The sequence below is a fragment of the Sceloporus occidentalis genome, unplaced genomic scaffold (assembly GCF_023333645.1).
Source record: "Sceloporus occidentalis isolate IW3139 unplaced genomic scaffold, rSceOcc1.0.p SCAF_260, whole genome shotgun sequence".
In the NCBI taxonomy this organism is placed as follows: Eukaryota; Metazoa; Chordata; class Lepidosauria; order Squamata; family Phrynosomatidae; genus Sceloporus; species Sceloporus occidentalis.
In genome coordinates, this window is record NW_028317240.1 from 783,368 (window position 1) to 799,253 (window position 15,886).

The 15,886-nt window shown below is 37.7% G+C and overlaps 1 protein-coding gene across 1 annotated transcript; it reads right to left on the minus strand.

The window, feature by feature from the left end:
- Nucleotides 1-14,325: 14,325 nt before the first annotated feature.
- DRD5 (dopamine receptor D5) lies at nucleotides 14,326-15,633 on the minus strand. Its single transcript, XM_089504214.1, has one exon. It carries the CDS (start codon nucleotides 15,631-15,633, stop codon nucleotides 14,326-14,328), a length of 1,308 nt encoding a protein of 435 aa, XP_089360340.1.
- Nucleotides 15,634-15,886: the final 253 nt, after the last annotated feature.

A 15,886-nucleotide genomic window follows, 5' to 3' on the forward strand; every position in this document is an offset into this window, starting at 1 on the left:
TTTCCCTTTTAAATCTCAGATGACCGTGTGCAAGGTGATTGACCTATGTAATTGAGCACTGCAATGATTTGGAACTTGAGAAGGATAATCGCTGTATTGAATTGAGTTTCCAATCATGGTAACTCATATTTATTACAGCTCTCTTTTATAATAAGAACAGAATAGGTTGGGTTTTGACTTACGACAATTTCTGCACAAAGGTTTGTGCCGCTGTTTTGAGAATGTTAGGCTTTTTTTTATATGTATATATTTTTTGATATATATAAGCCAAGTACAGCTTAATGGAAGCCATTGCTCATGGCATTTCATATCTTCTGGGTATTTGAGGAGGTTTGATTTGGTCAGTAACACTAACACTTAAAGGTCAGCACCACGTTTCCTCAAAGCAATATAAGCATGGCAACATGTAGCAGAAATAGTATGCTTTATATAACTTTATTTCCAGGCATTCTAAATCTAAGTTTTGAAAGCCTGTGTTTAATAGGTAAAACCCTGCGTCAAGATCCGCATCAGATGGTGTTATTGCACAAACTAAATTTGACTGTTGGGTCATGATTTCAACTCATGAGGCATGTTAAGGGTGTACACAGGGACTTTAGATCACATATGAAATGTGTATGTGTGTGTGTGTAGTCTATGTGTGGGCAGGGCTGGTGCCACCCTAGGCAAAACATAATTGTGCTGCCCCCTGGCTCCACCCCCACAAGCCCCTACCCCTCTACCACTCCCACTCCTCCCCATAGTGACCATGAGCCGCTTTTACTAAATGAGCCGCGGCCGGCTGCAGGCTGTGCGGCTGCCGGCGCCCTTCCAAGTAGGTGCCCTATGCGGGCACCTAGAGATACCCACCATGACGTAAAGACACTCGTCCCTGGAGGATTCTGTAAAGTCCCCACGGTGGCTATAAAAACCTAAGGCCGCAACCACAAACCTCACCTGTGGTGTTTGCGAGCACGTGCACAGGCAACCCAGGACGGAGCTAAGGATCCTTGCGTCCAAGACAAGTGGCTCTTCGAGAAGACTTGCGAGTTAATCAGCTAGAGGAGTGATAACTACTTGGCTCGGTGATGTATTACTGCATTGACATTTGACACTATAGCATTGATTGCTGTGATATTGATTGATTGATTGCTTAACTCGTTTTACACACACACAGATATACATACATATACGTTTGCATACACAACTATTTTCTATCTGCTGTAGTAATAGTTCTGTATTAAAGTTTTGCTTTATCAAATTGCTGTTTGTTGTGCTATCCGTATCCTCATTGATTGGGCAAAACAACATGTACATTTGTTTAAAACAATTGAGATTGAATATGTGCCATATGGTTCTCCCATGAATATTGAAATTCATGTCTGTTCTTTTCATTTATAAATTGCAAAGGACCATGAGCATCAAACGTCAGACTAGAAGCTCACCACAAGGGCATATTGGTACATTATTATGTGAGTACTCACCTTCTCAGAAAATGTAATGCATAATTTATTAATAAATGAAAGTCAAAGCTCTAGCTATCTAATAATATCTATCTAATAATAATAATAATATAGTTTACAAGATCAAGCTTGCAACTCTTTAAGAAGTGATCTGATGGAAAAATATGTTTATGTGTCAGTGTTACTCTTTAATGTATTTCTGAAGAGGAAGACTGAAGAGGTTTCTTTACTCTTTCAAGGGCAAATACAATAATAGGTGCCCTGACATTCAAGAGGAGGTTAATAGAACATGGCAGGAGGTTGACACATTCTCACACCAGAATATTGTATATGGCTGCAGGCCATGAGACAGACCAGCAAATATTCAATGTAAGGCATGACATAGAAACTGATAGGGTGGTCTGCTGCAAAATCATTCTGAGATTTGAAAACTAAAAGTGCACAGTAGACAATAAATACACATATTTTGCCTAAATTACTAAATATTTGAATTGTACATGCACAAATGTATGCAACGTGGGAAAATCTTCATGTCAATGAGAGAAGGTTCAACAGTTTGTACATAATTTCATTCTAATTAAGGGTGGTAGATACATCAGAAGTAGTAGAGGCTAATACCGTGGAGTATTTTAAACATGTATAGGATAGGCATAAAGCTATCCTGAATCTAAGATAAGACAAGTACGGATTAAGGTCTCAGTCGTTATATCAGGATAAATGGGAGACCAAATGGACCGAATGATTGTTATCTGGCGTCAAATTCTATGTTTCCATTCCAAACTGGAATTTCTAGAGGTATTGTTGAAACATTTGTTCTTATGTAACGTAAAGAATATACCGTATTTGCTCGATTATAAGACGACCCCCCAAAATCTAAATATTAATTTAGGGGGAAAAAAAAGCCTGAATATAAGACTACCCTATAGGAAAAAAAGTTTTACTAGTAAATATTAATTCATGTAAACAATATTTTCATATTTAATAAAAGCTATGATTGAGAAAAATATATATTTTTTTTATTTCCTTTTATTTGCTAATCTGCCCCCCCCCAGTTATGCACATCTGCCCCCAAGGTTACCACTCTGCCCCCAGAAATGCCTTATACCCCCTATTTGCCACTCTGCCCCATGATATGCCTTTTAATCCCCTATATGCCAGAGTGGCATATAGGGGGTTAAAAGGCATATCATGGGGCAGAGTGGCATATAGGGGGTTAAAAGGCATATCATGGGGCAGAGTGGCATATAGGGGGTTAAAAGGCATTTCTGGAGGTATATATATATATATAAACTGCTAACAGCAATCACACTCCTATCAAGCCAAGGCAGCCAGTACATGCTGGAACCTGGGGATGATAGGAGTCTGAGTACAGCCTCCCTATGCCATGCTACCACCACCACCCCCCTTACACATCCATACTAACACACACTCATTCACAAACATTTAAATACTCATTCATTCCATTTATAACACATACTTGCTCAAAAACCCTCCCCCACCCCCTTACCTGAACTGCAGACCTCTCACTGGAAGACTTCTGCAGGGGCCCGGCTGTGCAAGCAACTTCTCTGGCCCCGCCCCAGAGGAAGGAGAGGGGAGGTAGAGTTATGTGACACTCTTCTAGCTTCCTGTTCTCCTGCTACTCGCGACCAAAGCCCGGTAAGCAGCATGGCCCCAGCGGACATTTTGAGGTCTGATTAGAAGACGACCTCGATTATAAGACGAGGGGTATTTTTCAGAGCATTTGCTCTGAAAAAAACCTCGTCTTATAATCGAGCAAATACGGTACTTCCCGTTATTTCAAATGGGTTAATAAGGACATTTTTTCTATAGGCATGGCTAGGGGTTTGATTTCTGCACGCGGCATAAAGGAAAATTATTTAACTTGACAAAAGCTGTAAGTCATGCTTCTGTCCTGATATTTAATGTCTTTGTTAATGATCTTGAAGTAAGCATTGAAAGCTATGTGTTTGCACATGACACGACATTAGGTAAGGAAATAGGAGCTGAACCGGACATTACCTACCTGCCAGGAGATTTGGTTTCATTGGAGGACCAGGCAGCCAAGTGGGAGATGAGATTTAATGTAGACAAATGTAAAGTTATGCATTTTGGGGGTAAAAAGGGACAACTTATACCTTAAATGCGCTTGTGTTACAGAAATCATTAAATGAGAAGGACTTGGGAATAATTGTAGATAATTAACTTAGCAACAGTGTTCAATGTCAGTCAGTTGTTAAAAGGGCCATTAAGATATTGTCTTACTGTATAAAAAGAAGTATTGACTCATGGAGTGAAAATATACTTTTGCCTCTGTATAAGTCAACGGTAACACCTAAATAATGCCAATAATAAATGTTTTCTATAGTGTATTGATGGATATTGTTTACTGGACAGGATACAAAATTATTCAGTATTCCAAAATTCTAATTTAGTGGTTGATTGATCCTAACATTGGATTTTTTGATTAGATTCAGTGATGTTCCACTTTACATTATGCAAATAAATCTTAAGTGATCCATCATTTTATTCTCTTTTACAACGCTTTTGTCACTTTCTATGGCAACATTCTGTCGATGACTGTCATGTGATAATTGTGGCCTCTGTGAAAACACAATTGATACAAAATTTCACCTGATTAAACAATAATTTCTGTGAACAGTTTGGATTCTCAATACTACAATGATGTTTGTAATTCTGTCGTTAGGTTAAATTTAGCTGAGTAAGTGGAACAGCCAAACATTCTCCATATTAACTTTACTCTATGATCAATCTGGCTATGACACCACCTCCAAATCCTGTGGTTATCTAATCGACTTACTTAGATTTTTTTCTTTGACAATGAGGAATCTGGAAAGTCCAAGGCGGTAATTTTATTTAATGTGTGTTTCGCCTTCCCATTTTGAATCTTATATGACCCATGTGAAGAAGTACTTCCCCTAAACCTAATAACTGGTTGTGCCACCCTGCAATCCAACATTTGCCAACAACTGCAATCCATTATTTGCGATAACTGGCAATAAATCTCTGTGTAGGAATTTTGGCTGACTTTTCTTGGCAGAATTGTTTTGATTCAAGAGGATTTTCGAGCATGAACTGCCCTTCAGTTGGGACTTTGACTAGGCCACTCAAGACCTTCATTTTGTTTCTTTTGAGCCATACCTAACCCAATTGCACTTGAGCTTTAGGTCATGAACTGATGGTCGGACACTCTCCATCAGTATTGTCTGGTAGGGAAAAGAATTAATGGGTACATCAATTATGGCAAGTCAACCAGATCCTATAATAGTAAAGCAGCCCAAGACATCACACTACCACCACTGTGTTTGACTGTTGCTATGATGTTCTTATTGTGGAATGTTGTGTTAGCTTTATGCCACATGTAACGGGACCCATGTCTTCCAAAAATGTTTCACTCGTCAGTCCACAGAATATTATCCAAAATGTTTTGAGGGTCATCAAGATGTTTCTTTGGAAACCTGAGATGAGCCTTTTTGTTTTTTTTGGTGAGCAGTAATTTTCACCTCCAATGGGTGCCTTTTTTTTGCACAGTCTCTTATTTATTGTGGAATTATGAACACTAATCTTAACTATGGCAAGTGAAGCTTTTAGTTCTTTATATGTTGTCCTGTGCTATTGGAGGAATTTTTGGCTTCCTGGGCAGGTTTACCACTGTTCTAGGTTTTCTCCGTTTGTAGATAATGGTACTGTGGTACACTGGGGTCAGAACAATGACTTTGTTTGTCATGTGTTTTTTTTGTTTTTTTTTGAGCGCTGCATCATGTGCTGCTTTTGAGACAAGTTAACTTACTTCGCTTTGCAAGACAGGTTTTATTTAATTGATGTTTAGGTTCAACAAGGACGGCAGTAATCATGGCTGGATGTGCTTAGTGAAATCTAACCCCTTTATCAATTACATTTAGTTGATTGGTTGATTTAGTAACTTCTTTTTCCCATAGGGCCAGGTTGGATTTCTTTTTTCCTTCTATATAGGAAATCATTGAAAAACTGCATTTTGTGTTTAATCAGGCTATCTTTGTCTAATATTATAATTAGTTTGATGATCTGAAACATTTAATTATAAGCTCATTTGAGCAGCGCCCTCCTCATCTGCTGTTTCTGTAAGTCAAATTATGTTATCTACTACAGCGCTACGGAATATGATGTTGCTATATAAAACCATAAATAATAATAAACAAGTGTGGGAAATATAGAACTAATCGGGGTGGAAACATACTTTTCCACAGTACAGAACTAGAAACACAGGGATTTCTTCACTAAACATTTGAATAGAAGAATACAAGATTATCTTGAATTGTCTCAGTGCTAAAGGCATAAAATTAGGGATATTCTTCAAATGTTCCAGAAGTTTGTATCATCTTTCTGATCTGCCACATTATCAAACTATAGTCTACATTTAAGTTTTTCTACGTTTTGGGAAAGGGTAGGTGTAATGGCAGCAGCTAGCGCTCCAGCTTTTGGTTGCTGATGATGTGAGTTATAGTTCAGTGTCAGCCTTTTGGCTATTAACAAATAAATAACATAAATAACAAAAACTGAAGAATTTCTTTAAAAAATGAAATGAACTCCCCTGTGGTTGATACTGTATATTCAGTGTCTGAAGCCCTTATTGATTAAACTGTGCACTTGTCCCGTGTGGCTGAATTTTATTTGCAGGTTTGGTATTTTACATGCATTCTCCGTTGATGTTCGGTAGTTTGAAAGCTATAATGCATGGAGCTTGTCCTCACTGCATACATAAATAACAAAGTACCATACGCAAGAATAATACTCAGTTTTATGAGGTGCAGAATCAACTCAGAATAAAATAGGCACACATAGAAAATGTTGGAGCTGAAGGAATATTGCATATAAAACATGTACAAATCGGCCAAAAACGATTCAAATTTTTCTGTTCGTTTACGGCCCATTCGTTTCTGGACAACGAATTTCATTCCCTGCACATTTGTTTTGGTATAAAATTCAGGGGTATTTATGATTCAGGACTCAATTTGTTGCCTGGTGCCCACATTCAGTCTCTCACACTCTCTCACACTCTCATTCTCGTTCACTCTCTCTCATGATATCTAAATGTTTCCTTACCTTATCTGCCGACCACCTCCGCTTCTGCCGACTACTTCCACATCTTCTCTATTCTATTTTATATCCCGAATCTGCTATCTTTTTTCTTTATCCACATCTCCGCAGACATAACCCGGTAGCAACTTCCGCCAAAATGACGGCGCTGCAGTAATGTCCTCCCTGATCCTCCAATCAGGAGGCAATATGGTGACACTTGCGGTGAGGTCATCTCCCTGATTCTCCAATTGTGAGAGAAGATGTCACCGCAATCGCAGTCATTTTGCCCCAATGTGAACTAAGGGCAATATGGCGGCGCTTTCGGTGACATCCTCTGTTCCAATTGGAGGATAGGGGAGGACATCACTGCAACTCCGCCATTTTGGCGGAAGTTGCCACTGAGTTATGTCTGCGTGGAAGTGCAGAAGAAGAGAGCAGATTAAGGAATGAAGATTGAAGAGCGAAGGGAGAAGATAAGATGAAGAAGAAGCAGACGTGGTCGGTACGTTTGTTAAATCAGGATTCCCCTTTTCCATATGTGATGAACACCAATTATAAATCATTTTGTTCAGGAGAAGTAGGACATTCTTTTAAAATCAGGGAAATACATAAAACATAATTAGTGATAAAAAAAGACTTTGAAATGTTTTTTTTAAATGCCACAGCTGAACAATGACCCAATTTGTGTTCAGCAACATCTCATGAGTAGTTAGTCTTCACACCCATGCTTTACATATTACCTAATATTATGTTTTTTTTAATAATATTGTGTTTTAAGGGGTAGTATATTTATTGGTCATTATTATTCAAGCAACAAGGGAATATGAATTTGTATTTTTTTGTTCCTTCCTCTATTTTTGTGTATTTTTTTGTGCTGTCCATATTTGCAGGTTCTGAACAAACCTTAGGGTTGGGCAGCACCTCCTATCACGCAGGCGCCACATTAATGTGGTTTTAAATTGCTTGAGAAACTCATTTTGGTGAAAAGGGGGTGCAGTCCCACTGATTCAGCTCCTTAGTAAGCAATATGGCCACACAGCGGTGGACTAAGCAATATAGTGCAACAAAATACTGAAAATTAATGCCTTAGATGTTTTTTGAATGGCGTTCGCTGGGCATGCCCTGAATACTTGCTTTCTTTTGCGTATTTATTGGTCGTTATTATTCTAGCAGCATCAATGGTCAAGGAAAGAAGAAAATGTTTCACTCATGAGTCATACGGTTTGGAGAACAGAAGGGCATATTCTAGGAGAATGATGAGATAATTAAATTAAGTATTATACTGATTTTAGTGCTATGTCAAGTATAGAACTAAACTACAATTGATGTGGTTTTTTACATTTAATTTACCAACGGATATGACGATTATTAAAATTTTATGTCTGCTACGTAGTTTTCTACAATGACTCGTGACTAAATTTTTTAATCTAGTCAATGCCAAAGAAAACGAGTTATTATGAATAAAAAAATCGCAAATTTGGGGTGCAAGTGAAAGGGTGAACGTGTAGTATATTATACCCTGTAAGAAGAAAAGAGTCTCAGAAAGGAATGAGACACATGAAATTTGGCTTCCAAACTAGACTAAGGTTGAACAATGCAGTGCATTCTCATGCATATATATATATACACATGGAAAAGGATTACCACCAGTACCTGGCTAAATGGGTCAATAGCAATTTTTTTTTATTAGTAATGTTACAGAAAGTCTAAATGGTAAGGTATGTCATTTTACATACGATACAAAGATGTTCAACGGGGTAGACCTTCTGGGTAGAGCAACTGAAATGACAAATTATTGAAGTCAATTAGAAGAATGGTAGCTGCAGTTTAATATTGATGTAAAATGATGACCTTGAGATGTAAAATGTCCAAGGCAGAATATAGCATGGGGGGCACTATTTTGTCACTGACAATAGCAGGTGGTTCTGCCACATTACGGATCTGGTCATGGCTCACCTACAGTATTGCATGCCGTTCTGGAGACTCCATACCCAAAAAGGGTATCAATACATTGGAGAGAGTTCAATCTTACTATGTATAGCTTGGAGGAAAGAAGAGAGGGGTGATGCAACAGGAACATTTAAATTCTTAAAAGGATTTAACAAAACACTGGAGGCAAGTTATTTGAAAGGAGGATAAATGTTAGAAGAAGAGGTCATCATCTAAAACTAGAGGGTCAGAGGCTTACATGTAACAAAGTCCTGCTTCACTGAGGGGATAGTAGATAAATGGGACAATCTCCCAGCAGAAGTGGTGGAGGCTAATCTAGTGAGGAAATTTAAACAGGAATGGGATAGACATAAAGCTTTCCTCACTATAGGACCTGACCAAAGACTGATACATAAGGAAAAATTGGCAGACTAAATGGGCAAAATAGTTTTTTCTGCCACAAATTCTATGCTTTCTATGCAGATAATTACAACAAACATGTAGGCTGTGCTATAAGAGATTATAATAATAAAATGTGTCCACCGTTTGCAACATTGGCAAATAAATCTATAGAGAAATAACTCAAAGTCCCAAGTAATTTGTATGATCAGGCTGGGACCTCCATACTATGAAGGCTGTTGAGGGGAGGCAAGGCAATTGCCCTTTTTGTCCCTTGTTTAAGACAGCCCTAGATGTTAGAAACAATAAGGGACTTTGTTAATACCCCTGCTAACCTGTCCTTCTACCCCTCTGTTCATTTTATTTATACATCCTCAGTTGCACCCTGAACCCACTTAGCCCTCATTACCGCTACAAGAGAGATACTACTTCCTCTTTTCACTGCTTTTGGACCAAATTCAGCAGATCTCGTTACAGAAAGAATCAGGAAGAGACATGCATTAGCAGTTTTCAGAAGCTTCACGCCGTCCCCCACACACTCACGCAAATGCACACATATATAAACACACTGCTGTGATTAAACCTTTACCTCCCATTAGGGGACAGCTGAGAGACTAGTAATTAATCTGGAAATTTGACATTATAATGAAGCATGTACAGCTTATTTATATATTATGTTTTATTATGTCTTTGGAAGTCACCTTGGGGATGTTTGATGTTTTCTGAGCCTTAACTGAGCTCACAGTGTTTTCATGTTTAAGGCAAAACCAGATAATAAAAAGGAGAGCCATTTAATTCAAAACACTAGTACTCTTGAAACAATGTACTCACTTTGTATGCCAAGGTTTAGACATTAACGGTTGTGTGTTGAGTTATTTTGAGGGGACAGTAAATTGACATTGTTATACATGCTGTACACTCACTACTTTACATTGTAGCAGAGTGTCATTTCTTCAGTGTTGTCACATGAAAAGATATAATAAAATATTTACAAAACTGTGAGGGGTGTACTCACTTTTGTGAAATACTGTATGTTTTTTTAACCATCTCATATTTAAATGCATATTATGTTAGTATTTAAGAAATAAATACCAATAATTACATATTCAAAACCACGTATTGGTATGATGCAAACAGCCCCATATCCTTGACAGTAGAATATTTTCTGTGCATTTGTTGAAGAAAAGATGAAAGTGCTAAACAATAAACAATTTTTCACGGCCTCCTTTGCTCATATTTATGAAGGGTACCAATATTTGCGGAGGGCACTAAGTGACAATGAAGGCACAGACAACCTGTTTGGGGGCAATGATGCCCCAGGCAGAGTGTTTGGGGGTTAGGATGGTACTTATTAGCGGCTTGGGGCAAAGGTGGAACTCACAAGCTGTTTGGAGGCAAAGTTGGCACTGTGGTACATGTATTTTGGTGAATTTGGGGGGTCCCAGGGCCTAAAATCAAGGAAGCGAGAGGTCTGTTTATACAGACCTCTGTATAATGCTCCCTTATGATGAGCTCCTGCTTCTTACAGTTGATGTCATATCCCAGGGCTTAGCACTGAAGTCATGCCCACTGCTGGACCAGAAAGTTGTTTCTTAAAGCAAATAGAAAAGTAAGAAAATGAATAGGAGGAGGACACAAAACAAACAAAGACAAAAGAAGAAAATATGGAGGAGTGAAGACAGAGACACAAGAAAGGCAATGAAACATTGTCAGAGTGTTAGAAACAATGAAACATGTCTGTGATGGACATCTGATGGTAGTACACAATAACTCCCACTAACTTACTGGTGCTTTACCACTGTCAACATCTGGCTCATTATATAGTGATGGCAGTTATGCTGTACCACTGTCAATGTCTGCCTCAGTATATATTTATGGCAGTTCTGTCAGAGTATATTTACTTTTATAGTTTTCAGATTGAGCATCTTTATATATTAAAGATTAGAATTACTAGTTAGATTTTTTATCACTACAAATACTGAAAAAATAGATATGAGCCAAGTAACCACAAAGGAGGTGGTGAACCAGGAGGCATGGCCATGGTGAGGTGTGGCTAAGGAAGGGGCATTACCATGGAGGGGCCATTACTTTTAATAATACCTGCTTACTTTGCTACAAACAAACCACAGAATACAAAAGATTTATCTTAAATTATGTTAGAGGAGCATTGTCGTGTTACTCACACTGTATGAATTCAAAAGAAATGAAGCAATGTTACCTAATACAGGAACAGATGTTTCTCCGAATTAACACTGTATTCACTAAGCTCGTGGTGTATAAACCCATCAGTTGTGCTTAACCTAAATAGGGCAGTGGCATTTACTTGTGTAATATTGCAATAAACAGTCATCACCCTTTCTGCAGCACAAATGAAATACCCAGCATAGATTCTTAAATAGATTAACCTCTTAGTGGCATGATAAAACATTTTCCAACAGTTAACCTTTGATTGTCCACAAAAGCATTCAAGTTTACATTGTAATGGTAAAAAAAAATGCTTAATTGCTTCCAATGGCTATGTATCTCTATTCTCCTGATCCCACAGAATAAACCACATTGATATACCACATACCACATAAACCGCATATAACAGAAATAAACCATGCTGCTCACATGTTATAACCATAAGGTCATTTGGATAACCAAATACGTTCGGATGTTAATGGGATTTAGGTTTATTGATTTGTAAATATAATATATAATAATATAATAAATAATAATATGAACTGCAGGTGGTGGAAATTGCTTCTACTTTATGATTGCATTACAGTTGGTAAAACAAATGCATGCTATAAGGATCTTCATAACATCATACATGGTAACAGACACTTGGTCAAAGAAACAGCACTGAGGTTTCTCTAATTGGCCCCCCTTTGGCCAAGGGAGAGATATCCTTCATAAAAATTCTGCCTTCATATTACCACTGCTTCTATGAGACTTAGTATACGCATTTATTAAGATGGGTTAATATTGAAAGAATGAAGGAAGTGACAAACAAGACAGAATACTGGACCTCTCCCCATAATTTTAACTGATCTGTGATTCTTTTAAAGGCTAGTTTATATATGAAGGTTAGTACTGGTGGATAGTTTTAAAAGTAGAACCATTGCTGTGGAAATAATTAGAATGATGTTGTCATGCCAGTATAGGTGTATTAGTTGCTAATCTCTGTACTAGAGTTGCACTGTATAAATAACCCCTATATGTTTAGGTACATCTTAATTGTTCCATGTCGGTGTACCTCCTACATATCTATGATCAGAGCTAACAGTATAATTTTTGTTGTTCTCTTGATTTAATAGTCTGATTAATCAAAATGTTCTAAACGCAAGCATTTCTCAGATCTAAAATCTGGAACCTGGAGTTATGTTATACAATACATCGCCTTATTTGATCAATCAATCCAAAGGTATTGTTAAAGACCAAGAAACGCATTGGTTCTCAAGATCGTATCCCTTAATTATTATATCATATGAAAAAAAGAACTCCTAATAGAAAGGAAGAGACTTGTTTTTTGAAATTATAAAATCCATTCCTTTTCTAGCCTAAGCATTTGAAACACACATTAGAAATTGTTCCATTGAAAATACACAATAATATTTTAATGGCAATGCAATAAATATACAAAGATGCGTTTTAAGACATTTTCAAAGTAGGAATAGTGTAATGGCACTATGATTCCAAAAGTGCATAAGTCACAAAGTTAACAAACAACATTCAAATGAAAGAAAAACATATATTATATACATAATATCATTTTCTCACATTAGTAATCATTTATTGTTAAGGTCACTTTATCCATTAAAGCAGTTTTCTGTATAGTAACTACGTTTTTTGTGTCAAGTTACATAATCAATTGTGAACAATCAATTGTGAACACAAGGGAGGTTGCCAATATGGTCCTGTTTGGCATTGTCACATTAAGTAAGCATCAGATTACACTACTTTCACCAAGGTTTTTTTCTATTATGAGGATTCAGAACACTGAACAGGAAAGGATTACTTTAACTTTGACGTAAGCATTATTCCATTATTCTACATAATTGGTAAGTATGGTTAGTACTGGTACTTAAAAAGGTGGCATCTGCAGAAGGCTTACCAACGCCACTCAAGGGAGGAGTATTTATGCAAAATATTATTTGTGACATGCATTTGTTGTATAAGAGACACCAAAATACAGAATACGTTTTCTATCCAATTTATTTTCCATTAACTATTCTTGTGGTGATTTAAACCTCTTAAAGGGGAACCTTTATTCTTACTAGTATCTGATTAAAAATATGTTTGCAGATATTGTTGTAGATTTTGTATAATAAGTTTTCTGGCAGCTTCTTATTAGCCATTTATATGGGTCCTAGCTCTGTTTTCTGAACCTAATCCACTAGACAAACTCCCTGACTCCTTATCATACTGCCTGTGGTAAACATTGGAATGGATCAGCCTTAGTCATCCGAGTGGACACTCTGACTAATGAAAGTCTATGGAGTACTGACTTCATTAGCATGGCCATAAAGAATCAGCTCAGTGTGATGTTTGGGCCGGGAAAGTCACCTGAAAAATCACATGACTGACAACAATGGCAGCCTCTGCAGATGAACAAAGTTTATGATACAAAATCAGATAAAGCTGTGTTTTTTTCGATGTTATTCTACATTATTGTTTACAGCACTGGGTTTTATGTTCAAGAGAGTTTTAGAGATTAAAAACTGTTAAAATGCATATATCTTAGTACTAGACACAGTTTTTATGTGGCAATAGTTTGCCCTGTTCTACAATTAAGCATACTCTTCTGTTATCCTACATAAAATATGATTCCACTTATAGAATTCAAATTTTCCATTTCAACATAGTTATAACCAGCTAATTGCAAGTGTGTCTTAAATTTCTAAATATTCACTGTATTTGATGTATATACAATATATGCCTATATGTTGGACACATTATAGAAGTACATAATCTTAAATGTCAGGAACATATCTCTTGATGGGGACTATATATATTCATTTATAGTTAATTCATTTAACAATGTATGCCATGTAGGGTTAACAACAGATTGTATTTCTAGATAAATCTGAAGAATTGCTTGAAAGAAAAATCAGTAAAAACATAATTTTGTGTGCTAAGCTTAAGTGAAATATTTTAAATGAGATTTTCTACTTTTTACATTGTTATAAAAATGCATTAAGAATCAGTGTGTTACTATTACATTTTTTAAATAAAATCAAAAAGAAGAAAAAAATATATATCTTGTGTTCTTTCCCTTAAGTCCTATATGTTCCAGTATATATATATATATATATATATATATATATATATATATATACTCACACAAAAAGTAAATGTGAGAAGACATAGGAAGAGTAGGCATACTGAATCATTATCCCAGTCTGGTTTAAGTGAACATATATAGCAAACAATGTGAAAGAGCAAATATAATGTCCTCAGGACAATTACACCAATAATTTAGAAGATCAGTTTAATGTAAACCGTTTGGCATGGAAGGTGTTATCTTATGTAATGAGATATCAGTGTCACAATCCAGGTCACATACTGAACCAGTAGCTACCTCATTGTTAGGTGATGTTTGAGAGATCTGTGACATTCGATCAAAAGTCTCATCATTGTCATCTATACAAGCCACCACATTGGGGATCATGTTGACATAAGCAGTTATAATATCTTTGTGAAATATGGTATCTTGGTTATAGGAAATAAGCTCGTTGCTGATGTTAACTGTTTCAACAGGGGTGGTGGAACACCAATTTCCACATCCCAGAAGATTGGAGAAGACCTTACGAAAATCAGCGTTGAAAGCATAAATGATGGGGTTTAATGAAGAGTTAGCCCAACCAAACCAGACAAAGATGTCAAAAGTGGTCTCACTTACACAAGGTAGTCCAACTTTTGGGTGTCCAGAAGACCTATCACAAAAGGGAACCATGCAGTTCAAAATGAAAAATGGTAACCAGCAGCACACAAATACTCCCATAATGATAGATAATGTTTTTAAGACTTTGGTCTCTTTCTTGATAGAAGTTTTTAAGCTGTTGTGGTGATGCCTGCAATCCACCCGGTTGCTCCTGCAGCTCTGGGCATGTTCCGCTGCTCTTTCTAGGGTGGATATCCTCCTGATCTGAATTTGAGCAATCCTATAGATCCGTGTATAGGTCACAATCATGATGGCTACAGGAATGTAGAAACTGATTAAAGAGGAGGAGATAGCATAGGTCCTGTTCAGACTGGAGTCACAGCCCACTACAGTTTGATTACCCAAAGTCTGGCTATCTTTATTGTTTTTATGCCAGTTCATTTGCACTGGTATAAAAGAAATGAGGACAGAGAGAGTCCAAGCAGCACTGATCATCAACAAAGCCACCTTTTGGGTCATCTTCCTCTCATACCTAAAAGGGCTAGAAATTGCCCAATACCTGTCCACACTGATTACACAAAGATTTAGGATGCTTGCAGTGGAGCACATAATGTCAAAGGCCACCCAGATGTCGCAGAAGGCTCCAAATGGCCAGTGACCTGCCACTTCTGCTACAGCTTTCCATGGCATGACTATCAGGGCCACTAGGAGATCGGAGACGGCCAAAGACACAATAAATATGTTAGTCACCCTACTGCGTAGGTGCCTGAATCTCATCACCGCAGTGCATACCAAGATGTTACCAAAAAGGGTCCAAAGGATCAGAAGGGACAGCAGGCTGCCGGTGACTATCTGCCCAGCCAGCAGCTCCTTCTTCTGCTGCGTTTCCTGGAGCCGAGTACTGTTCATCAGCATCTCCGGATACTTCAAGGTGTCTTCTTCAGCGCTGCGCAGGTGCTACTGCAGGGGATGCCACGGTGGCCAGTGAGCTGCCCTGGGTTGACTTGGGCACTCCAACAGGATCTATGCCTCTCCATGAGAAACTGGCCCGCTCTAGCCCCCTGCGTTATCTTCCTTAGTTGCTTGGCAGAGCTGGCAGCTTGTGCTCAGCACCCACTGTGGAGCTGTGGGGTAACAGCTGCAAGAAGCTGCACAGCTGAGTGGGTAA